The sequence below is a fragment of the Scardinius erythrophthalmus genome, assembly GCF_964197995.2.
Source record: "Scardinius erythrophthalmus genome assembly, chromosome: 25".
Lineage (NCBI taxonomy): Eukaryota > Metazoa > Chordata > Actinopteri > Cypriniformes > Leuciscidae > Scardinius > Scardinius erythrophthalmus.
Window position 1 is genome coordinate 8167637 of NC_138245.1, and position 25772 is coordinate 8193408.

The 25772-nt window shown below is 39.0% G+C and overlaps 1 protein-coding gene across 1 annotated transcript; it reads right to left on the bottom strand.

The window, feature by feature from the left end:
* Positions 1-264: 264 nt before the first annotated feature.
* comp (cartilage oligomeric matrix protein) lies at positions 265-12357 on the bottom strand. The gene is made up of 19 exons (XM_081358596.1): positions 12239-12357; positions 10740-10813; positions 9400-9451; positions 9160-9308; positions 7727-7864; positions 7572-7646; positions 5676-5828; positions 5487-5591; positions 5246-5353; positions 3927-4086; positions 3731-3849; positions 3387-3439; positions 3108-3301; positions 2565-2743; positions 2427-2475; positions 2145-2341; positions 1875-2047; positions 1631-1770; positions 265-1008 (listed from the first exon to the last, which is right to left on the bottom strand). Exons 1-19 carry the CDS (start codon positions 12312-12314, stop codon positions 953-955), a joined length of 2250 nt encoding a protein of 749 aa, XP_081214722.1. The 5' UTR covers positions 12315-12357; the 3' UTR covers positions 265-952.
* Positions 12358-25772: the final 13415 nt, after the last annotated feature.

Here is a 25772-nt window from a genome sequence, read left to right on the forward strand (position 1 = left end):
GTGTCCTGGTTATTTGTGTGAGAGCAAACCCCCTTTAGCGTAAATTCCCCTTTAAGCCTTAATAGAACTGCTAAGCAGTTAGTGACCATGATTACCATGTCCGTACCATTAAGACTAATAAGGACGTAGTTGACTAGCTGGGATGTACTTCTTGATAAACATAATGATAGTGACCCATAGGATAGCGCTGATCAGTATAACAACCCTTCCCCTTAACTCATAGCATTAGCATAAACTAAGTGCCATCTACATTGATTTCTTTCTGTAAAGATGATATATTTTTTATTTCGTCAACTGTCATCTCACTTAAGGCAGGTTAATAAGTATTAAAAGACATTGTAAACAAACCGCTCATGAGAGTGTTAGATTACAGAATGCACATCAAATCTTTGTGATCTTTCATTTTGTGAGCATAAACAGTGCTCGCTCTTTATTGGAATTAACGGTATATTAGGACATATAATTTGTGGTTGTCTAGAGCTTTCATTGGGTTGGATCTATCCAGAGGCCCAGTTCTATAGTCGCTGTGCTGGTGTGGTCATCTTTGTCTCCTGTTTGTGGTAATTGATTGTAGAAGGAACTGATTTTGTCTTTGTTGTATTGCTGGTCCTTTTCCTTTCTCAGAAAAAAAAAAGAAGCTAAATATGGACGTGCATGATGTCTCAGCTGCATATATCAGAGCCTTCTTGTTATATCATTTATATTTTGTAACCTGTATTTCTGTACGTGTTTTTAAAATACATATATATATTTAAATTCTGGTGTTTGTGACCTCAGTGCTAATGCAGTGTCATCAGTGTATCTGTCAGTCATTTGGGGTTTTAAAGAAGGCTTGTCTACTGTTGTTCTTAAAGTATAAAAAAATGAGTATGAAATATGACACACATGACAGAAATATACAACTCAAAACACATTAACCTTGTAAAAAATAACTCTGATGTTGAGTTTGGGTTTAAAAAAGCTGGATTTGCTGGGTTCTGAATGTCTCAAAGTCCTCTGGGATTGTATCTGCAAAAACAAAGAGGAAATACAATAGAATTTAATAATTTTCTCCTCAGAGACTGTGAATTTTGTATACCCATATTACACATTTTACCTTAATAATACAAAAAAAAATTATGATTCTGCACTTTTTTCAAGGGAAAATCTGCTGGATTCTGCAGAATGCATAAAGTCTTCCAAGTAAAAGGATATTCATTGAAAGTCCAATGGGAACTGGATCATGAAAAATGGCCATCCAAAGAGGAATTATTGTAAAATTATATATTGCTTTTGTCATAAATTTGAAATAACATGATTCAATGAATCATGCTAAAAAATACTTGTAATATGTATTTACCTTTATTTTGTATAAATAAAAATCAATAGATATTTTTATTTATTTATTGCATGATAACTTTAAAAAAAAGTAAAATATGTTAAACATTTAGGAGTATTATACTCCTATTGTTAGCTTTAAGTATTTTCAAATGAGCCAAAATAAGAAATGAGCAAGCAAGTGCCCAAGGATGTGTAGAACTGTTGGGAATTCAGATTATTTAGTGGCCTGAGAGTAAGCTCTTTGATTGAGTGTAGACTGTTTACTTATTTTCTAATGTTTGATAAAAGATATTTTATCAAAATAACTGACCGTTGCATCTGTAGCGCAGGTTGGCCCAGATGATGTTCTCCTGAGAGAAGCAAAAAACTCCCAGTCTGCCTCCTCTCATGGTTGTGTCAATAATAATTCCTGTGTCTGCTACCATCTGCTGACCTTCATAGAACCGAACCCTGCATGCAAGATATGCAGAGTATTTACCTAAACATGCATAAAACAATATTCCAAATAAAAAACTGGAGGATTTGCAGAAGAAACATTGTCCATCCGATTATACCTTATATAGCCTTCTTGGGGTCTATGCTGCAGGAACCAGCGGTAAGAAGTTTTGTCTTTCCAGCCAACATTTCTGGAGTCTTTCCACAAGAGTTTCACCTGGTTAGTTGAGTCACCTGTGTGCCAGAGTGAATTCCGCAAGTTTTCTCCAGGTCCCGTGTCTGATTTCACTGCCTACCAAAAAAAAAAAAAAAAAAAAAAACGAACTGATACTATATTTGTTCCGAGCAATAAAAGTTGTTACTCTGCACTTAAAGAAACCAGATCACACCTTTAGTTGGATACCAGGCTCAGCTACAGCTCGGAAAGGATTGGCTTGCCAGTAAATCTGCTCCACTTGCTTCCACATTACCACATAGAAGCTTGAGCTGTCCTGATAGCCAAAGATAAAGCCTGCATAGTCATCATCCGTCTCAGTATTGACATGAAATGTCCCTTCGAAGTCCACACCATTGAATGCTGTGTAGCCTGTTGGAGTAACCAGAGGGGTTAAGCTTGGAATCAACTTGACAGTACATCCACTATGCTGTTTTTCCTTGTCATAGTCTCTTACCTACAGCCAGTCCAGGGTCACTGTTCATGGTCTGAACAATCTCTCTTCCCTGTTAAAAAGGATGAGCATTGCTTAGTAAATTCACACTGTGAGAACTTTGACTGCCACCATCTATGAGGAAGAAAGAGGCAGACAGACCTGATTAAGCACCACCCAGTTTGGATCGATCTGCGCATCACCCTCTGGATCTAGAACTACAGTCTGATAGGTTCTGAAGTCGGTGAGAGTGACCTCAGCATTCTCAGGACAAACGTCAATGCTGTCGCTAAATGTGTCATTGTCAAAGTCATTCTCACAAACGTTGCCAATGCCATCACCTGTAAATCAACAGTCAAGAAAATTATGCAGTTGATTATGATCTGACATATACATGACAAACCAACAAGATCAGATAATGGTTGAAAACAATCTACAAGAAGGGTTGTAACCCTGCTGAAAAAAAAAGAAACTTTCCATGCTAATCCAGGTTTGTTGGTTTGGTGTTGGTCAATATGGTTCATAAAGTCTTTACAGTTAAACTTGTTAAGAAGGCAGGTTGAAACACCAGTATTCCATATTGGGGACCATCATCAAAAACACAACATATGTTGATCTTTTGAACAGGAGATTATTTAATTCAGTATAATGGTATTAGTATAACAGTTTGACGTAAAGTAAGGTTTCCAAGCTTTAAAACCTGACCATCAAAGTCCTCCTGCAGTGGGTTTGGAATCAGACGACAGTTGTCTGGACCAGGTGGAAGGAGATCGGGAATGCCATCGTTGTCATCATCATCATCACATTCATCTCCAATGCCATCCTTGTCTGTGTCTAGCTGGGAGCTGTTGATAACTGCAGGACAGTTGTCTCGTGAGTCCTGATGCCCATCTCCATCACTGAGGATAGAGACCAAAGCATTGGATTAAACATTCTGATTATGGGTGTTACCAATGGGAACCAACATTTGGAGTTTTGTAATACCTGTCTTTGTTGGTGTCACAAGGATCACCAATTAAATCATTATCCACATCCATCTGTAGCAGAAAGAAGGAGAATCATGAGTTATGTAGGCTTTTTTAATACCTCGATTTCTTGGATTCAGAGTTTTATTCCACCTCTATCACTCTGCAGTCTCTTTTTTACATTGTACTTTTGAGTCTGGACAACCAGATCTTTGGATACTAAAATTTGCAAGACCATACCCAGACCACTTTTTTTAATCGGGCAAGGGTGTGCACTCTAAAAACAAATTCTGACATCAAATCATTCTGGGTAAAGAGAAGAGAGAAGTTACAAGTGAGAAATGAATAAAGAGTTAATCAGACCTGATCAGGGTTGCGGACGTAGGGACAGCTGTCACAAGCATCACCAACATTATCACCATCTCGATCTTTCTGGTCACGGTTTGGTACCTTTTTGCAGTTATCCTTATCATTTTTTATTCCTAGAAAGCAAACCTTCTCAGTTGGACCAATGCAGCTGTTCATAGTAACCCAATGAAGGAAATATCTAAAGTCTTACCATCCCCATCAATGTCATCATCACACTCATCACCCTGACCGTCACCATCTGTATCCTTCTGATCATTGTTTTTGATCAGACGGCAATTATCACAAGCGTCTCCATAATCATCCTGATCAGTATTCTTCTGATTGATATTGGGGACGAGCACACAGTTGTCCTATCAGAGAAGTAAGCAGTAAGATGGTCATGAGAACTGGTAGTTTAGGCTTACAGCTCCCCAAATGCCTATATAGACAACATTGGGCATAATCCCAACATAAAGTATGTTTTAAAAGGTAAGCAGCAACCTTCTAAGTTAGCATTTGACAAAATGCAGCATCACAAATATCTTTATGAAGAAGCCAATTCAGGAAATTTTTGTCTGTATGCATTTTAATGTAATATTTTAAGTGTAATATTAGCTGAACAACATGCTAACATCGAACTCTATTAGAATCAGCAGTGAGTCAAGTCTCCTCTCCATTTACATGCAGCATTATGTATGCTGTGCAAAACTATTGCCTATGTAGAATGTTCAGTCCAGTTCAGTCACTTGAATGAAGTTCCATTTGGATTGGGATGCTTCCTAAGAAGGCAGCAGACAGCATACTGTTTTAATCAGAATTATTCAACCCCCATTGCAAATCAGGTTTATTGGCAAAATTGACATACTTTCAGCAGTTTGCAATGAACTAATTTCTGAACCTGTATTCTCAGAAATCTGGCAGCAGCCGTTGATAGCTTCCTTTTTCTGCCCGTCCAGGTAGTGTAACCATTGTTCCTTTAACTTTGAACTTCCGAACCATAATTCCAAGGCTGTCTCTAGGAACATTTAATGAATTCGCAATCTTTTTGTATCCTGTTCCTTGTTTGTGAAGGGTGATGATATCTTCTCTTAACTTGTTGGACCATTCTTTTGACTTAACCAAATTTCTAACATACAGTTAAATGTGACACTTAACAAACCTAGCCAGTTCAGATTTTTCATGTGTTCTAGCTCAAGCAAACATAGTGCAACTAATGAAGCCCTTGATTAGTTGCATCAGGTGTGCTTATGTTTTGCAGATTTGTGCTGCTGTGAGGGATTCTATTCGGAGGGGTTGAATAATTTTGAGACTGCAAAAGTCAGTAAAAGTTGCATTTTCAGTTGAATTTGGGGAAACCACTTGAAACATTTTTTTTTGTGTTGAGCTATTTCAATTACTTTTGTTTAATTTGTTCATTGCAAAAAGCTAAAAGTCGGTCAATTTTGCCAATAAACTGGATTTTGATTACAACTGTCTATCAGGTGATATTATAACACTGCATTTAACCAAGATGGTGTGGTGACCTCTGACCTCTGTGTTTAGGATCCCATCTCCATCTGCATCATCATCACATGCATCACCAATGTTATCTTTGTCTGCATCTTCTTGGCCGGAGTTTGGAACAGTGAGGCAGTTGTCCTAGAAAAGCATTTTACTGAGACCTCAACACTGAGTTTTTAACAAGTTCTTCACTTTTTACTTTGTTTTTACTTAATGCTTAGTGCAATACATCTTTATTCTTGTTTTTTTTTTTTTTTTTTTTTTTTTTTACCTTTGCACAGTTTCTTTCCACACATTCCAACTTTTCATCAGGAAAGCCATCAATATCAGTGTCTGTTCCACACAAGTATCCATTTCCAGCCCAACCAATTCCACACTAAAACAGATTATATCAGTTAGGCCAGTCACATCTATAGGAGTTTGCATATGTGAAATATGTCAAATATGATCATTGACTTACTGCACATTCAATCTGTCCATCACGATAAACAATGCATTCTGCGCTGGCATGGCAAGGATTGGGCTGACCATTACCACAAGACCGTTCAGGTTTGCAGCCTTTCGCCTGATCCCCAACAAAACCAGTCTTACAGCGGTCACAACGAAAAGAGCCCTGCCATAAACATACAATGATTCATATAAACAAGGTGAATGAAAAGAAAGATGCTCACACTGATTGATATGAATCAATTTCTCCAAATTTGTAGACCAGTGGTTATCATCTGGTTTGATTAGTTTTTACGTTGCATTGTGGTGAGCCAACAAAATAGCTGTGATCCAATTAAGGGTTCACAACTTATGTAAATATGTTCACCGTGATCCATTTATGTACATAATAAAGAGCAGAAATGATCTATAAAATTGTATCTTGGTAAAATATATCAATATCTAGTGTCCTTTGAACCTCTTTGCCCATTTTCTGTTATCCGGGAGTGATGCGCGGTGGCAAGCTGCCAAGATGGTGACGGCCGGCTCCGCCCACTTTAGGATTCAAAAATGCTCTTTAGAAACCTATGGGTGACGTCAGGACTCTGCATCCATTTTACAGTCTATGTTTTGAACCAGTGTTTTTTTTTTTTTTACATTTGTATCGGTAGATATTCAAGTAAGCCAGTAAACCCAATAGACCTCATTCAGAGCAGTGACAGGTATGAAAGCGAAGCTGTGAGGGATAACCAGTCTTACTGTGTTTTCAATAGCATCTGCTGTAAAAAAAAAAATGGAAATATATTTTTGCAGTGTTTCGTCAGCAGGACAATCCAAAGACACATTTAATATCAGTTAAACCCACTGAAGAGATGTATGTCTATCCCTCACATCCTTGGTTTCATTCCCGTCTAAAATCAAAGATGGCACTCCTGTTAATAAGGACTATACTTACATTTAAAAGTGTAATCCGGTGTAAACCTAAAAAAAGTGTAAAAAAATGTTGTCATCCCTGGTGCGCAATGAATCTTGGGATGCATCCAAGGCAGCCTTCAAAGGATGCAGCCTCTGAATTGGGACACAGCTAATATCAAATCTATAACCAGTATTTAATGAACTCTGGCTCTATTTTTGTTATCTTACACAGTTCTGTTAATAATATTTAAGGATAATGGCATGTCACGCAACCTGCATATGTTAGGATCTGCCTAATTTAGCTAGCTTTAGCTGAACAGATGAATTTGTTCCAAAATACCTTATAGTTTGGATTCATATATTTTGCATGAATTAGGAATTTGTTCCCACACTTATTAATTTGTTTCCTAAATGTATTAATTTGTTCTCGTTTTGTGGTTGTTGTCACGTTGTAGTAATGTGTCCATGATTTACCTAAAATGAGGGAACACTATTACAACATGACCACAATTTACCTAAAACAAGGGAAAGAATTAATACAATTTGGCCATGATTTGCCGAAAATGTGGGAACAAATTGATATAAGGTGACGATTTTTACCAAAAACGAGGGAACATATTGATAAAACGTGACCATAAATTAATTGGGATCAAGTCATGGGAATGAATTCTTAATTTGTGTCCATGATATCAAATTTTTGTGCATGTCATCATGTCTGTGACCCTTCAACTGAAAATATTTTTAACCTAAAATTAAATAGGCACCTAATTACATGGGCACATGTAAATTAACTGATTCAAGGCAAACTGTTCCTTAATGGTTCCTTGCCTCACCACATTAGTTGATAAAAGTTATTTTTAGTGTCAGATCAGGTAGAAGTAACTACTGGCAGAAGTCTCTCTTTAGAGTGTATCAATAGCAGAACCAATTTTTGGGCTGCAAACCACCAGATAAGAACCACTGCTTTAAACGTAGCTCTGCTGCTGTGACCAACAGACCATAAAGCTTCACTCACTGGTGTGTTGATGCAGTTGGAGTTCTCCACGCAGCCTCCATTTGAGTTCTCACACTCATTAATGTCTGTGCAGACCTGCATATAATAGTTTCCATTTAATTTCAAACATTTTATCCATTGATTGCCTCATGATTATTCTCATATACAAATGATACCTGTTTGTTGGCAGATGCATAGGCGAGTCCAACCCCCTGCACCTGGGGGCCCATGTACCCAGCTGGACAGGGCCCACAGCGAAAACCAGGTGATGTGTTAATGCATCTCACCCCCATGTGACATGGCATTACAGCACACTGTACAACAAAGAAATATTAGAGAACAAAAATCTTACTCTGAGGTGAAGTACAAATTAAATATTTGTTCTTTAAAAATATTTAGAGACATTATTCCACACAGCACCACAAATCCTTAAGAGAAAAAGACTAAGGGATTATTCAGAACGAAATTTTAGCACCCTAGAAAGCCACCTCAGGAAGCGGATGCCATTTGTAGTGGCATTCCAAATGAAAGTGAATCCCTTCATAAAGGGCCCTTCCACAAGTCCGTTAGTGAAGGGTACATGCAATTGAGGAAATATTTTTTACCGTTTATGGTTATGTAATTCAAGTTGTTCAGCGGATTCCAAATGCTGTTTTTCGCCCTTGAAAGGCACCTTGGGAAGGGGACTTAATGTATAATACCTTCACGAAGGGCCCTTCCACAAGGCCGTTAGCGAAGAGTGCATGCGATGGTCACTTTGAGGAAGTCATTTTATCAATTTTATCGTACTTGCGATTCATTTTAAAACTACTATAGATGGCAGGGGAGTTATGAATAAATAGAATAATATAAGTTGTACCATTTTTTTGTTTCGCTGTGACAAATTAATTTCATTTAATTTTAGTTTTAGGTCAAGTATTACTTTTTATAGTTTTGTCATTTTTATTAGTTACTTTAAAAAAGTTTTTAGTTATGAATAGTTATTTTTTAGTTATTAATAGAGTTATTCATTTTTATTTCAGTTTTAGTTATTTTAGTACATCAGGATGAACTAAATGAAAATGACAAATGCTTTGACATCTAGCTGGAATGAAATCAGTTAAAATTTTGTATATTTTATTTTATTTCAGTTAGCATTCATTTTATTTTGAGTAACAGTTTTTATGGTTTAGTTTTAGATAGCTAAAATAACCCTGTTACCTATTTGTCATGCATTTCACATGCAATTTAAATTCACATTTTTTGCTAAGAAATGTGCTTAATATTAGATACACTAGGTAAAAATGACTACCTGCATGATCCTAATAAGAGACAGCAAGCTTTATAAAGAGAGCAGAGAGGGAGGAACACACACACACACACACACACACACACACACACACACACACACACACACACACACACACACACACACACACACACACACACACACACACACACACACACACACACACACACACACACACACACACACACACACTGCTACCTTATAAGACACAATTTCCCTGCTCCCTCTAGAGTCCCCACTTCAAGAGCCCCCTTTGGAGTGAGTATGGATGCTCACTTCTGATTGGAATTCACCCTATTTCAGCTCAGGCAGCCCACTCACCTCATCAACATCAGTACAGTGAGTTCCATTTCCTGTCATGCCCTCCGGGCACAGGCCACACTTGATGCCACTGGGTGTCATAATGCATTCCACACCAGGGTGGCAGGGGTTGGGATCACATGAAGGCTGTGGATCTACTGGTCTCATGCCTACAAGGACAAGAGAGAATGAATATCCAATATTTAGCAGTTACAATCTCGATTATAAATCTGATGCAATGATAAGCTTAGAATTCCTCACCACAGGCTTCACACTCCATAACCGTGTTCTTCAGGAAAACTATTTCCTGTATCTATAAAACAAATTGTTCATTTGTCAGTGTTGTGTAAGAATGTGTAATAACTAAAATGTGATTTAACTTTTTAATAGGCAGGAATGTTATTAAAAAAAAAAAAAAAAATATATATATATATATATATATATATATATATATATATATATATATATATATATATATATATATATATATATATATATAATTATCAACAAGTAAAATAGCATAATGATACCTTTGCAAATCATTAGCTAATGATTAATTAAAGCAGACATCTGGAAGTTGAAATGCATGGCTTCGACCCATTGTGGTAATCAACACATTCATTTACACTATTAGTTAATACTACCGTATATTTTATTAATTAATACATCATGACACATTCAATTAATAGCAATTCATACTTAATCTATTAATCTTAGTTCTTCTTGAGTCATACGATTATCTGTGCATTTGTTAAGCATGAATTAATGCATATTAGTGCCATTGTATTGTGAAGTATTACCAAATATATTTATGTATATTTATTATCTTTGTTCAAAATATTGCATTAATCTTCTGTTGTACCATTTGTATCTCCAGGAATACATTGCTCATTTATACAGTAAGTAAGTCTTAATTGACGACAGGCTGTTGAAATTATATATATATATATACATACACAACTGGAGGTGGTGATGTAAGTTTCTGTGTGTGTTCAACAGCTGTGGTATACAAGAGATACAAGTGGTATACATTCCAACAAGGGAATTTCCTCCAAATATAGTTAAGATATCAACATTTACATCACGGTCTTTGACCTTCTCACAGCATGCTGTCATGATATCCTCTGGTTCTCTTCTGTCACTTTTGACCAATTTTTTTTGAAAATTAAAAAAATCGTAGCTTCATCGTAATGGTACGAAACATGATGACTTTTATGGCACTGGTATATGAAAAAAAAATATTATTTGAGGGCATGATTTGAAAAGGCTAAGTGGTCATAATAAAATAGTCACACTTTTGGTCTTCATGGTCAAAAAGCCTCTCTTTGGAGAGCTGTTCATGAATCTAGTGGTTACACCATGGTATTAGGCCTACATGTTTTTCTTTCTTTACTCTCACCAGATGGCGCTAATCTGCCTTCAAAAATTGGATTTTAAAATACCTGAAATACTGTATTAATTGTATTAACTCCCAAATGAGGAGCACAGGAGGGTTAAATAGAGATTGTTAGTGGATGACGTAGGTTTCATACAAAGTCATTTACCCTGATAATTTACAATGACATACTTAAGGAGCCCATTACGTCTGGTTTCTGAATTACCTGTTGCTTCAGTAGTTCTTTGATTTCAGCAAGCTCCTGGTTTGTGCCTTTAATCTGTTTGATAATCTCACCATCTGTAGTAAGCAATGTAGAATTAGAAAGATGATTTAGCAACATGCTGATTTATCGAAAGATAATTCTTGGTTTGGAACCTTCATGTTTCCAAACCAAACATTGTTTTTTAAGTTTATTTCTGTTCACACACAGCTACCGTATCTAATTGGCTTACAATAAAGCATGAAACACGGTACTTTTATGGTTAAATATTATTGTTATATCTTTTTGAGCTCATTAAATATTATGCTAAATGTCTTTCTTCGGCAGTATAAAGACAGTCATACAGGCTTAGAATGAAATGAGGGTGTGTAAAAAAGGGTGTTCATATTCATTTTTGGGTGAAATATCCCTTTGAAACCTGTTTCAACAGTAAACTAAGAACAACAGGACAGTTTCATGATTAATGCTTGTAAGGCCCCGCTCAAAATATAATGGCTTTTCCTGCAGGCCCTGTGGGTGATTTTTCAGCATTCTGACATTTTAGCAGTCAGGAACTGTATTACAGTAATTTGCCAAGCACTACATCTGTGTCTCACACACATTTTGAGTGTTTATGCTGTGTTTGTGAATAGCAAAGGCCGGTCTAAGTTGGTTGCCTAATGGTGGATCCTGCTTTCTGCGTTTCAGCATGACCATAACATGTAACCCAAATATCATGCGTCATTTAGATTAATCTCATGGGTGAACATGTTGTTATGACAGGAGATAAACTGTTGCAGTTTTGATTTATGAGGCTGGATTTTATGAGCCACAGGAGCAGCAACACCAGAATGATCAAATCAACCTGAGACCATTTCTTTCTCAGCTCTAGATGTGGGGTTAGGGTCCTAATAAGGGTTAGGTTTAGCTTTTCTCCATTGATGATTCCAGTAAATTTAAAAACATGTTAGATAAAAAGAAATAAGTAAATAAAAATCTAAGAGGCAAACTTAGTAGGAGGGGCTTCTGTCAGAGGTTCCCCTCCCCAGAGAGCAGTCCAGACAAACAGAAGGGAAGTGTGCTCTTTCCATTAGCGACATCAGTGTTTTCCATATGCATTCCAGGCTTCCATAAGCTCAACTTATCAGGTATTCATCTTGACTGGTGGGCCACTTAAAATGTTGATCTTTATCTTGCAACTTGCAGAATGGAAATGTTCTATTCAGCTGTAAATACGTTATTAAAGCATTCCAAAACCTGCCCACATGATTAGACTTACTTGGCAAATAGTATAAAGATTCTTAGCATAAACCCTTCTAGGAGCTTTGTAAACAAAAAATAAATAAAAAGAATAATAATAATGTTTATATTATTATATATAACTCATACATATGGTTATGAATATACTCTCTGAAATAATCTTGCAGTGTACTTTAGATATTACTCTACAAAGACTTTCAGATTTCAGAATATATATATAAGATACAACAAAAATATACATTTTATGAAGAAAGTCAACTCACCTCTGGATATTCCTTGAGCCGAAACCAGATCGCTGTGCAGATAAAAGCTGCAGCTGAACAAGAGAGTCCACAGCATGTTCAGTGCCTGTGTCTGAGGAGGGCAGCAGATCTAAAGTTCTGAGTGTGTCTGTGTCTCCTCTGCTTTTATACCACGTCTCTGACGTCATCTCCAGTCTGGTTCTTCACAGATCACACCTTTCATTCCATTCCAAGGTTCACGTGTAAAGCCGAGGCAAAAAATACTTGGATTTGAGTCTCTCTCTCCCACACACACACACACACACACACACACACACACACACACACACACACACACACACACACACACACACACACACACACACACACACACACACACACACACACACACACACACAACCAATGATCAAGAGTTAGCCTACTCGTTTTCTGAGTCTTATGAGAAAATGCTAATGCGTCTTACACCTAAAAGTTCAGTTTATTTTTTAGGTTTTACAGCAGCTTAAGTTCTCATTAATATTTTTGATTTTATAAGTTTTGCTTCAAGAGCTTAAAGAAATATTCGAAGAAATAATAGAAGTTAAGTTTAATCAACATCCCTCATCCTCCAAAACAACAACAACAACAACAACAACAACAACAACAAAACAGCAAGGCATTAACAATGCAAGTAAATAGGGACAATTCTTAAATGTTAAAATACTGTTTCAAAAGTATAGCAACAAGACATAGACAATAAAGGTGTTAACACAAACTTAGTGTGAAAATTGCTTTATAAAAAATACATTTTTTTAAGATTTTATTCAATTTTACAATTTTGTTGCCATGACAACATAAAAATGACAAGAACAACTTTACATCTCAAATAATACAATAATTTTAACAGAGGAAGAAATGGAAGTGATTTTATAACATTTTAAGTTCCACATTTCTCTAAGAATACTTCCATTATAAGTGGAAGCACTTCCAACATAACCTTACTTAAAAAAAGAAGAAAAAAAAACTAGAGATGAGTCAAAATATTGTTTTGTGGTAATAATATGACACAAATGTTGTCAGTTGAACTGAATAATTTTTATAATAATAAAAATCAAATGATTTTTAAAGCCATGAGAAACATAAATTCAGTTGACTATGCTCACACATTTGGCTTTAGTTTAATTAATATTAGTTTAATTACGGTAAGTTATTGTAATTAGTAATTAGTTAATTAGTAAATCAAATTATTTATTTTTCCTAACTTTGAACAGTCTTATGTTCTCAAAAATGATTTTGCTTTGAATCCCATTAATCCCATTTATTTAAGCAAATATTATAGATGAACTATAAAATGTTTGCTCTTGTATATATAAATCTCACCTTTATTTCTATTGCTATTCAGTCCAAGACACCACCGATGTTGTCTGCACATTTAGGTTAATGTGTTTCATTAAAAGCTTTCATTAGTATGCCTTGTTTGCTGATAATTGCATTCACAGACGTGGGTTGAATTCCAGCTTGTAGACCCGGGCTTAGAGCCACATGTGGTGCAACTTGAGGTCTTGTGCCTCAGTACATTCTTCTAAACTCACCTCTCTCACCATGAGCTCTTCTGGGAAAAACAAACAGAAGTTTTATAGCCTGGTGGTTTTCAGCATTTTGGGGGATGACACAGGAGAGAAAACAAAAACAAAAAAAACACAGCAAAACTTTTGTTTTTGAGCATTCTCTTTACAGGAAAAATGTACTGAGATTTCAAAAGATTCTCTGGGTTGTACTGAGATTTATTTTATGCAAGACTGTCCTTTTAATTTTTAATTTTTTATTTTTTATCTAAAAACCTCATGTACAGGAACAAATTGGTCATTGGTCCTGGTTAATGAGCTCTTCTATTGGTGTGGGGCAGAGGTGAAAGCTCAGCAAAGGCTCAAAGGATAGGTTTTCAAGGCAAGTAAACAAATGTGTGCTCACAAATCATCAGTCTTTATTTACAGTACATGGATTACTAATTACTTTAAAAGATGTTTCTCACTTGAAATCTGTTGGATAAAAAAAATATAACAGAATAAAATGATACAGCTTGTATCAGAACAGGAATACTGGATCTCTTCACCAGACCCCACCAGAAGATATCCATTTAGTCTGGAATCCAAAACTTGTCTGGTGTCCAAAATCAGTATTTTTTTCTAGTACCCAAAACTGTATTAACAATCTTCTATCAGTTAGAGGTTTACTGTGAAAGCCAGGTAACAGCAGAAAAAAGGAGACAAAATGATGATTATAAAAATGTGAAGGGTTTATTAAATAATCTTAGCTGCATATGTTTTAACGCCTTTGTCTGAGCATCATCCCAACCTTTTTTCAAACTGTACTTCATCTGACCAGTACAAATCAAATGTTATTTATCAAAGCAAAATCAATGGAAAATAACTGCTTCACAACATCGTCCTGTGATTTTAACCCTAAAGTGGAGACATTCTCTTATTTCTAAATCGTGAAGACAATCACACAATCATTCAATCATTAATAGCAAGCACTACAAGAGCAAGGAAAATAAACAAAACAATAAGTAATGTGATTAATTGAATAATTAAATGATACATTTCTAATTAAATAACGAAAGAAAAGAAAACAACAGATGAATGGTTACTTTCTTGAAGCAACAAACACAGTTTGCTAGAATCCTTAGATACTTAACATTTAATATTGTAGTGGATTTCCTATCAGGGCAAGGTAAGAAGTTCTTCACACACAGTTTGGAATAAACAAATAACCAATGTCCACACAGTGATATTCTTTTCAATGCTTTGCTAATGAAAAATATTCGTATATAGGTTTAAAAGCACATGGATCTGGTGAGAACCATATGTTCCCGCCACCTGTCCCTCCAGTTTAAATATCATGTGATATTGAACAGGTGACCACACTTACACAACTGGTGCCTATCGCCATCTAGTGGTTGAACAATCATTACTTTTGGCTCCTACAAATATATAAAAAAGTGTCAACTTTACTGTACACTGATTTTAACTGAAAGGCTGAACTGTTTTCTCAGGTCAAGGGTATTTTTCAGAAATGTCAGACTTTTAAATGTTGAATGTTTGAATGTTGTAATTCTGTGCAACTGCTTTGTTTCATTTCCTGTTGATCATTAATAATGGTTTGATATGCTAGTGACCAGCCAAGTATTTAAAATATCTCATGTGCATTTTTGTATTTGATGATGGTTAGATTTTAAAAGGCGAGAATCTTAGTTGTTCAAACAGATAATTTCAGTGAAATTATTCAATTCAAATTGTTTGATGTAAGCTGGTGACATGTGCTGATAAAACATTTGATAAAACATGCTGTTATGAAAAAAAAAAGTCCATGAAAACTGGCAGTGCTATCTAATTTAATATATTCATATTACTTATATACAAACACACAAACAAATATAGAATGAATGAATGAACAAAAAATAAATAAAAGTATTTAAAATTGTATTGTATAAAAACATTTTTTAAAATTCCATAAGAAGAAATTCTGTAAAAAAAAAAAATACTGCCCAATACTGTTCGGTTCTGATTCGGTTCGGCAGTATAGATAAAAGCCCGCCCGCACTTACAATTGATTGGTTGGGTCCTTACATGCGCTTCGTGAGGCACACTAGCACACACACGCAAGGTCTCTCGCTCCCTCTCTCTACAGTACACGTTCTTCCGGCCGGTAGACGTAGAATCCACAGCTAGATCAATGAGAAGCCCTATGATTACAACGACCAACATTTGAAGTGTCACACAGTTCTGAAATTATCGTACATTATAGGATTTTTTCCATTATTGATCGTACATCGTACAGAGGTCAAAATTATCGTACAAATACGATAATTATCGTACATCTGGCAACACTACTCTGGCGCAGCCTGATGTCACTCACTCCCGCGTGCAAGACCACAGTTCCGACGCGCACGTCACCGTTCAGAATATCGGGTACGTGAGCAGCGATTTCAGAAACACGAGCACCAGGAAAGCAGTGACTGTGCACCTTACTTTTACCTAATGTAGCGTGGACGTGCCGAACGATGGAATCGCCGATGATCACAGCATCGCGTTCTGTTTCGCGAAGAGGGGAGAAGCGGTTTTGTGTGGATAACTCGAAAACCGGGAGGGTCGGAGAGGGTCTTGGTCTAGACCTTGACTCGCGTCTTCCGCTGCGGAAATATCCAGGTTTCGTGGTGGCGTGTTGGAGCCGGAGTGAACGAGATCATGGCTGATCGCGACGATGCACACAAATCAGTGATTAACGTTACTAACCCGCTGACCCCGACCTCGTCTACTCCGTGCGTTACTCAGCATCGGTCCCGAGCGCCGAGGTCGGGGTCAGCGGGTTAGTAACGTTAATCACTGATTTGTGTGCATCGCCGCGTGATGTTTCAAGAGCTAACCGCCGGTCTATCAGTTTGGCTTGTCTCACTAAAAGGTCGTGGATCTGTTTCTCAACAGCTTCCAGCTCAGACTGCACCGCGTGCAGCTCAAATGTGTCCTCACCTGCACCAAAAGGTAGACTACTTACATCTGATATATTCGCCATTTTAACAGATGGACAGTAAGTTAGCAACGACGCTACCAGTGATGCTATCAATATTAAAACTAATTTATGACTGAAGTCTTAGATATAATCTGTCTTTTTAGTGGTACGGGTGTAGAGTAGACGCACGATAGGCGAAATATGTTTGTAAGTGAGTGTTGAGAAGACGCGTTCAGCCGTGATCCACGGACGTAACCTATAGGAGTATCCAGCGTTGGATCACTAATAGGCTTGAGACGCGTCTGCTCAACAGTCCGCGTTGTAACTATGAGGTTTGAGCAGTAGTGCTTCTCAGTGAGGAAAAGTAGAAAATGTTTGTTGTAAGTAAGTTTAAAGAGTAAAATCAAGAATTATAAATCAAATCGATGGAGCTCCAAAGACAACAACGCGTTCAGACGCGACGCATGCGCATTCAGTGTGAAAAGATGTTAACCTCTGCTGCCTTCAGGGCGATGTGTGGCATTGACTGCATCATAGGTACATTATGATAGCTTTTACTCATCCCCAGGGGATAGAGACAATTTAAGTTTTCACAACTGCAAGGTATACACAGCAGACATGGCATTGTACAGGGTAACAAAACTACAAACATGTCATTACAGTGCACACTGTTACAGATATGCTCAGACACACTATAGGGCACGCATAGCAGCACTCGAAGAGGGTGCAAATGTGCATCAAAATCATAACTTCTACCGCGTTCATCAACTCGCACTGTCCCTTCCAAATTAATAAAGCATTAATATACACTGTATTATAGGATCAGTAAATAAAAAATTACCACTAGTCAAATTGTATATCTGTCATAAACTGTGCATTGTTATTGTGTATTGAAAAAAATTACCACTAGTCAAATTGTATATCTGTCATAAACTGTGCATTGTTATTGTGTATTGCAGGTGCCATAGATGGATGTCACATAAAAATACAGCGGCCACCTGTCAGAGGAGGGGACTACCTGAATAGAAAAGGCTACTATTCTGTAGTCCTCCAGGGTATTGTGGATGGAAAAGGGAAGTTTCGGGACATCTTTGTAGGAACACCAGGTAATTGTATATTGAATCCTGTAACTGTCATGCACCAATATACCACAAGCACATTCCTTCAAGGCATAGCATACACAGCAATAAACCACTTCTGATATTCAGGCAGGGTACATGACTCCAGGATCCTCAGGAAATCCAGCTTCTTCGCGAGATGGGCAGAAAAAATGGGGAGGTGAGTATTTTGTAGCATCTTGGAGAAGACTGATGCTATGTGTATATAAGTATGTAATTTTCAGTACCCTCTGTATAGGCTGGATGAGAACATTTAGCTTAAAACCCACAATTGCATTGGTCTGTCCTCCTCCTCTTCTACCAATGTCAGTCTTCTAGAATAAACAAATTATTTTGTTATACAAGTATGTAATTTGCACTACCCCCTGTATAGGCTCTGTGCACAGCTGCTGATAGGGTTGATAACTTCAGTTGCTTTATTTCACTATTTTGTTCTTCTTGATGTGTTTTTGTACTTGATGTTATTTACATTTCTCAAATTTTACCCACTGAATACAGTGTATACAGTGTCGCAGTAGTGTGTCTCTGTTAATTGTTCTGGCAGCAATGGATTCAAGAGTAATCACTGTACTAGCAGCGATGTTGTAATGTCTACTTGACCATCACATGGATGATGCTTGGGGCTGTTAAGGCACATGAACATATATGTATTATTATGGGGCATTGTGCATTTATCAAACAGCAAAATAGACAATAACTGCAAATATATGAAGACAAAACTATATTTATTAATGACAACAATTTAAAATGTTTAAAACACAAGTGGAACAATGCTCCAAAAATATAATCGAATGAACACAATACATTAACACTACAATAGCCTTTTGTGAGAAAGAGAGGGGAGAGGAGGGGTGTGTAAAGGAAGAATGCTTATGTGAGGATGTGTGAAGTAATTGAGGACCTTCTAGGCAATCAGAACAGCCACAGAAGAGACAAACGGGATTTGCTTCTATTGCTTGCTGAGATACTCTCTCATTAAATTCTCAAATGAGATCCGCTGAGCTCTCATTTCCTCAAGTATTTCATCGTGTCTCCTCTGGCTAGCTTGTTCTGAGTCCTGGATAACATCTACAAGTTGGTTTGCCGGTGCCCTAGTCCTCCTCAGTCTACGTGTGTTTGGTGTCCGTGTACCCTCTGCTCTGCTGGTACCTGCACAATTCTCTGGAGAAACATCCCATGCGCTTGAGGTACCTGCACAATTCTCTGGAGAAACATCCCTTGCGCTTGATTGCTGTCCCTGTTCCCCCCCCCCTGCACCCAGCACCTCCGGCCTACAGACATTTAGGCCCCCCTCGTTATCTCCCACAACTGGGAATTCAATGTCATGCTGCCCTCCTAAAAGTGAATCCATCTGATCAAAAAACTTGAACCGAACTACCCCCCTCCCTGTGCTATTATTATTGTCCTTGACACCTTTGTAGCCATCGACAAGGGTCTGCCATTTGCGGGCCACTTTGGATGGAGAGAAAACCAAGACGAATTTGACAGTCAGCCTACCGGCCATTTCCTCCCACAACTTTTTTTTCGCCCCCTTTCCCCACTTGATTCTGGTGTTGAGCTCCTGCAGGCTCGGAGGGAGCTCATTGCCATCAGACTCCAGGTTTTCCCTGTGAGAGGAAAATCATTGAAACAATGAGAATGTCTGACTCGATTAAATCATTTTTTATCATTTAGTTAATTAGTTCAGCCACCAAAAAATTAACACTATGCCTTTCAGATGGAAACTTCTCTTAAATTATGGATGCATGTTTTTTTTAATATATATATAGTTCTATAGTTCCTGTCATACCACAGCATGAGACTCTCTTTTTCCAGAATAGTAAATCCATGATTTGTTCTTATGAAAACTGACTAACAAGTCTATATATTTCATTTGATTATGATGCAGTGGAATCCTCTTATAGTGAGCACATCCATACAGGTGAAATTGATCACTATAAATGGTTAGATAAGCAGAATTCAAGCAAGTGTATAGAAATGATTCTGACATAAGATCACTACACATGGATAATCACAACAAGCTGGTTCCACTGCATGAACTTATCTTATCTATTACGTGCATCATCAGCTCGATGAGAAACCGGGTGCTCTCCACAGTGAATACGGTCTCCTGCCCTGACTGTGATAGACTGCCGGGACCGGGGTCTGACTGGGATCCAGTACTGCTGGGGCCTGACTGGGACTCGCCTGACTCTCCATCCACACACAAGCTTTGTGACTCCAAAAATGGCTGGCTGCCATTGTTCGCTCCTTAATCAAGAATGAAATGTATTTGTCTATGTCAAGAACAGCATGCAATTGGATATAACGGCACAGCTTTTAACTATAACTGGCAACAATATGCTGAAAATACAATACAATGGGATCCTCTTATAGCGATTATGTCCACCCGATTTTGTGCCTTTTTAATATAAATGGATGACTACTATAGCCAAATTTAAGTATGTATATAGGAATGATTCTTTCCCAAGCTTTTGGATCACTATAAACAGAGGATCACTTTTAACTGTGAACACTTTAAGCAGTTACCATTGTGATTTCAAGTCCTTGACAAAACATACCAGGTGGAAGTTGTAGAAGTACCCTTACAGTATGGCCTTCATCAAAAAAGTATACCCCTAGGGGGACTGGTGTAGGGGAGTCAAGAGGGGTTGGGTTCTGTCCACATCGAGAAATCCCCGCATCTCCTCATCTAGATACACTGTGTTCGAATGGAAGATGATTTCCGTACAGCAGATGTACATGGATTGTACTTTTGATGATCATAGCTGTCCATCGTTTCCGATGATGACGCTTGCTTCGGGGTTAGGGAGGGGATCAACGATATTGCCGTTGGTGCCACTTCTCGTGGGCATTGAGGCCGATCCTTGAGCCGCACACTCGTCCGCAGGTGGAGCAGGGGAAACCAAAGGACAGAGGAACCCCAGCTGCCCTCTGGTGTCTTTGTCTATCTCTCGGCTCTCCGCTGTTGGTCTTTGTCGTGGATTTGTGAAACTACTCGGGCACAGGTAACCTGCCAGGCTGATCTGTCCTGTGCCAGAGCTTCAAGCTGCATGGGATTGATGTTGGAATGCTTTAAAAGTCCCTTGGTGTAGTCCTTATAGCACTTCTTTTGTCCACCAGCTGCTCGTTTGGCGCCTGTTGGCCATAGAGGACTTGGCGAGGCAAGCGGTGGTCCGGCATACGGATGGTATGCCCTATCCATCGTAGGTGTTTCTTAGCCACAGCGGCTTCCATGCAGATAGAATTGGTGCTCTGTAGGATTTCCGCATGTTGGACTCGGTCCATCCAGGAGAGGCCGAGGATCTTCTGGAGGCAGCGGATGTGGAAGGATTGCAAGAGTGGGATGTGTCGGCTGTATGGAGTCCATGTTTCCGCCCCATAAAGCAGGGTGGAGACACACACAGCATTATAAACAGCAACCTTGGTGCTGACCCTCAGATTTCGGTTTTCAAAAACCCTACTACGAAGGCGACCGAATGATGAAGAGGCTTTTTTGATATGGGTGTGTATTTCCATATCAAGGGAGCAGCAAGAGGACAGAGTTGAACCGAGGTAGGTGAACAGATCTACATTTTTAAGTGAAATGCCGTTAATATGGAAGCTGGGGGGTGAAGAGGTTTGAGAGAAGATTTGGGAAATAACTTCAGTTTTTTTAATGTTAACCTGAAGACCAAAGAATTGGTAGAGACTGGTTATTGTGTTGAGGGCGTGCTGCATGGATTCAGGACTATGTGCTAGAATCGCGCAGTCATCAGCATATTGTAGTTCAGCTATGCAGCAGGATTTGGTCTTTGTGTAGGCCTGCAACCTCCGGATGTTAAAGAGGCTTCCATCAAGGCGGTATTCAAGAAGAACACCATCCTTGTGTCCTAAAGCACAATGAAAAAGGTGAGTGACGGCAGAGAGAAGGAGGTTGAAAAGGACTGGAGCCAAGACACAGCCCTGCTTCACCCCAACATTTACATTAAAGAACTCTGACTGAAGTTCTCCTGTGGTGACTCTGGCTTGCATCCCATTGTGCAGTTGCTGTAGAATGGTGAGGAACTTGGGTGGTACCCCAAGTTTGGAAACTTGTTTCCAGAGCATCTCACGGTTGATAGTGTCAAATTTATTACTGAGGTCAATGAAGGCTATGTGGAGGTCTGTGCGCTGCTCTCTGCTTTTTTCTAGCAGCTGCCTTAAGACAAAAATCATGTCAGTGGTGGATCTAATCTTCCGGAAGCCACATTGCGTTTCCGGGAGTGCAACTTCTGAGATGTACTTAACTAGCCTATTGAGCATGATTTTTGCAGAACTTTCCCTGCGATGGAGAGGAGGGAGATTCCACGGCTGTTGCCACACACGGCTCTGTCCCCTTTTTGTTTATAGATGACCACAATATCGGCATCCTTCCAGTCTTGTGGGAGGGTCTCACATTCCCAGATGTGACAGATGAGGAGGTGCAGGCGGCGTGTAAGGAGGTACCCTCCATGTTTGAAGACCTCTGCCAGAATGCCATCAGGTCCAGCACTTTTATTGTTTTTAAGACTCGCAATGGCTTGGCGTGTCTCCAGGAACTGAGGGGGATTGTTGAGGTGTGTGACTAGTGATAGGTTGGGGATGTTATCCAGGATAGAAATGTCAACAGGGTTATTGAGGTTGAGGAGAGTCTCAAAATGGTTTGCCCAGCGGATGAGGATCTCATGGCCGTCCTTGAGGAGAGTCGAGCCATCAGCTGAACGAACTGGAGCAATCGCTCTCTTCCTGGGGCCGTAGAGAGTTTTGATGGCATCATAGAAGCCCTGCGAGTTGTTGCAGTCTGCTTTGCGCTGTATCTCTTCTGCCTTCTTCACCCACCAAGTGTCCTCCATGATCTGGAGGGCACGATGGGTTGCAGATCTCGCTGCATTAAAGGTGGCTTTCAAGGTAGGAGATCCAGGGCAGGACAGGAGAGCTTTATGGGCATCATGATTTATTTTGAGGAGTGTCTGTATCTCAGCCGAATTGCTAATACTCTAATGAGGAGTTAATACTCATGAGGAGTTTGGATCTGACCATGCAGTGGTCAGTCCAACACTCTGCTCTGCGCATGACTCGAGTGGAGAGGACATCTTTCCAGTCATTTTGATGGACTATTACGTAGTCAAGGAGGTGCCAATGTTTTGAGCGTGGGTGCTGCCAGGTGGTTTTGAATCTGTTCTTCATCTGAAATATGGTGTTGGTGATGACTAGTTGGTGTTCTGCACAGAGAGAAAGGAGCCGGAGGCCGTTGTCGTTCATCTTCCCAACTCCTTGCTGGCCAATTACCTTATCCCATACCAGGTGCTCTATGCCCACTCTGGCATTAAAATCTCCCATGAGGATGAGTTTGCCTGTGGCTGATGTTTTTCTTATGGCAGAGTCAAGGGCAAGGTAAAAGTCCTCTTTGATGTTAGACTCGGCAGCAAACGTTGGTGCATAGGCACTAATGAGGGTGGCAAAGCATCCTTTTGCAAGGGGGATGCGCCAGGTCATCAGCCTCTCATTGATGCTGACAGGGGATTCAGGGATAAGCTGCAGCAGTTTGGACTTCACTGCATAACCAACTCCATGGGTCCGGCGAGTGCCTTCGGGGACCCCTTTCCAGAAGAAAGTGTACCCTGCACCAACATTCGTCAGGGAGTCCTCTCCATGAAGTCTGGTCTCACTGAGGGCTGCAACGTCGATGTTGTACCTTGCTAGCTCTAAGGCCACAAGTGCTGTTCTACAATGAGGCTTGTCAGGTGTCTCAGCCAGGTCCAACAAGGTGTGGACATACCATGAAGCAATACTCAGGTGTCTATTTCTATTTCTATTTGTGTCTCGACTGATCACCACCTTATCGTGGTGGGGCACTTTGCGTGTCTCCGTGACCCCTAGAGCTATGTCGGCGGGAGTCTTGTACTCCTGGTAGGGCCACCCATGCCGAACAGGTCAAAGGGTAGAGGCCAGACCAAGAGTGATCCCAAACGCCTCAACGATGGAGTCGGCGGAAAATGGTGGGTGTGAGAGAACCACCATAATGGCGGCAAAGTCTGAAGAAGGCAGCCCCACCGCCACGTGGGTAAACCCGGAGGGGTACAGTGGCTAGGGGAGTAAACCCTGATGACAAATCTGACAAATCCCACCATGCGGTCAAAAAACGATACTTTTGATGATAAAAGCATGAGATCAAGCTAGCTAAACATTGTATGCCAATTTCGCTATGCTGAGAAATTGTACGTTACATTTTTTATTTTTTTTATAAGCATAATCAATGCTGTCAGGTTCAGGTTTACATCACCTTAACATTTCCATGCGGCAATACACTTTCACAACATACTTATTGTTTCAGACATATAACATTGTAATACATAATCATGTGTGTATTATTATCATTATTATTATATTATTATTAATTTGACTGCAACGTTATATTGTCCTAAAGTGTATTCTCACCATGTACCGCCTGCAGAAACACTGCATCCGTAGGGGCTGCCATTGTTGTTTTGTATGGTTTCGCGGGCTATGTGACGTCAGAGCTCGTAACTGGGAGTACATCGATCTAGTACGAGTTCACGGGTGGGAAGTCACGGGTTTGACTGCCGTTCCAGTGCACTTTCACGGGTATAAGGTTGGAAAAACACGGGTTACAGGTTGCCTGGAACGCACCATAACTATGTAAAAGGTCTGTGTTACATTGAACCCCGCGTTAGGTTGTGCCCTGCGCTCCCCTACAGTTGTCTTGTTTGTTCACAGTTTGAACGTTCTTGTTTCTATATGTTTAATTTCAAGATCTGAGGTAAATTATCCATTGTTGCTACAAAGCTGGCCCAGAGCTTTTGTCTGGCTCACCTCTGGGCCTCATCCTTGCTTCAATTCTGGCCCAGTTCTGGCTGGGTCCCAGCTCAAAACTGGCCCAACACACTGAAAACAAACACAAACAATTTCCTCTGGCAAAGATGTGGCCCACACCCTGTAAAATAACTCTAATTTATTAATATGGCCCAGGTCTGGGCCAGGCGCTGTAAGACAGCTCTGGCTGAGAGCCAGCTGGGTCCCCGGGCCAGATGTGGAAAAGAAACAGGCAGTGAAACACAAATTCAACCATTGAAAAAGATTAAGGAATTTTATTATAAAATTAACAAATACACTTTAATATAAACATGTATTAACAATGAACACTATGATATTAACATCTATTAACAACACAATTTTTAAACAACAAAATAACAAGTAAATTATAATTACTGTATATGATTAAAAGAAAAACATCATTCTCTTTCACACACATAAACAATCTTTCACTCTCTTTAACACTTTAAACATATAGCGCAGTAAAAACTGTTTCAAAGCAGCTTTACAGGGTTAAACAGGAAAATGATCAATGATGCAAACAAAGTTAAATTTGGCTGTAAAGCTGCTCTAAAAATAAAATAGTGTCATTGTTCTGCTGAATTCAGTTCAGTGTTGATTCAGCTCTGTTCAATAACTGTATAAAGTATATCAATTATAAAAATAGTTCATTTCAACTATTAAGCAGCTCTGCAGAAAACAGTGATGTCATTGTCCAGCTCAGTTCAGTTCTCATACAATAGTGTCAATGCAGGCAGATCAATAATATTAAGATGAATAAGTGTCCCCAACTAAGCATGCCAGCGTGTGGCAAGTGGCAAGAACCCAAACTCCATCAGGTGACAGAATGGAGAAAAAAAAAAAAAAAAAAAAAAAAACAGGCTCAGTCAGGGGGCCAGTTCTCCTCTGGCCAAACAATGAACATGGTGTGGTTAGTATTCCAGGCTGCTTCACAAGTCAGATTGTGGATTGATATCATTCAGAGTATTTCATTCAGCTCCTTCTGTTTGAAGATTGGAAAAAATTACATGAAGGTAAAAGAGTAGCAAAACTCAAGAGCATATAGATGTGAATTTGAGAACTTGTACAATAAATATTTGTACTTGTACACTAAA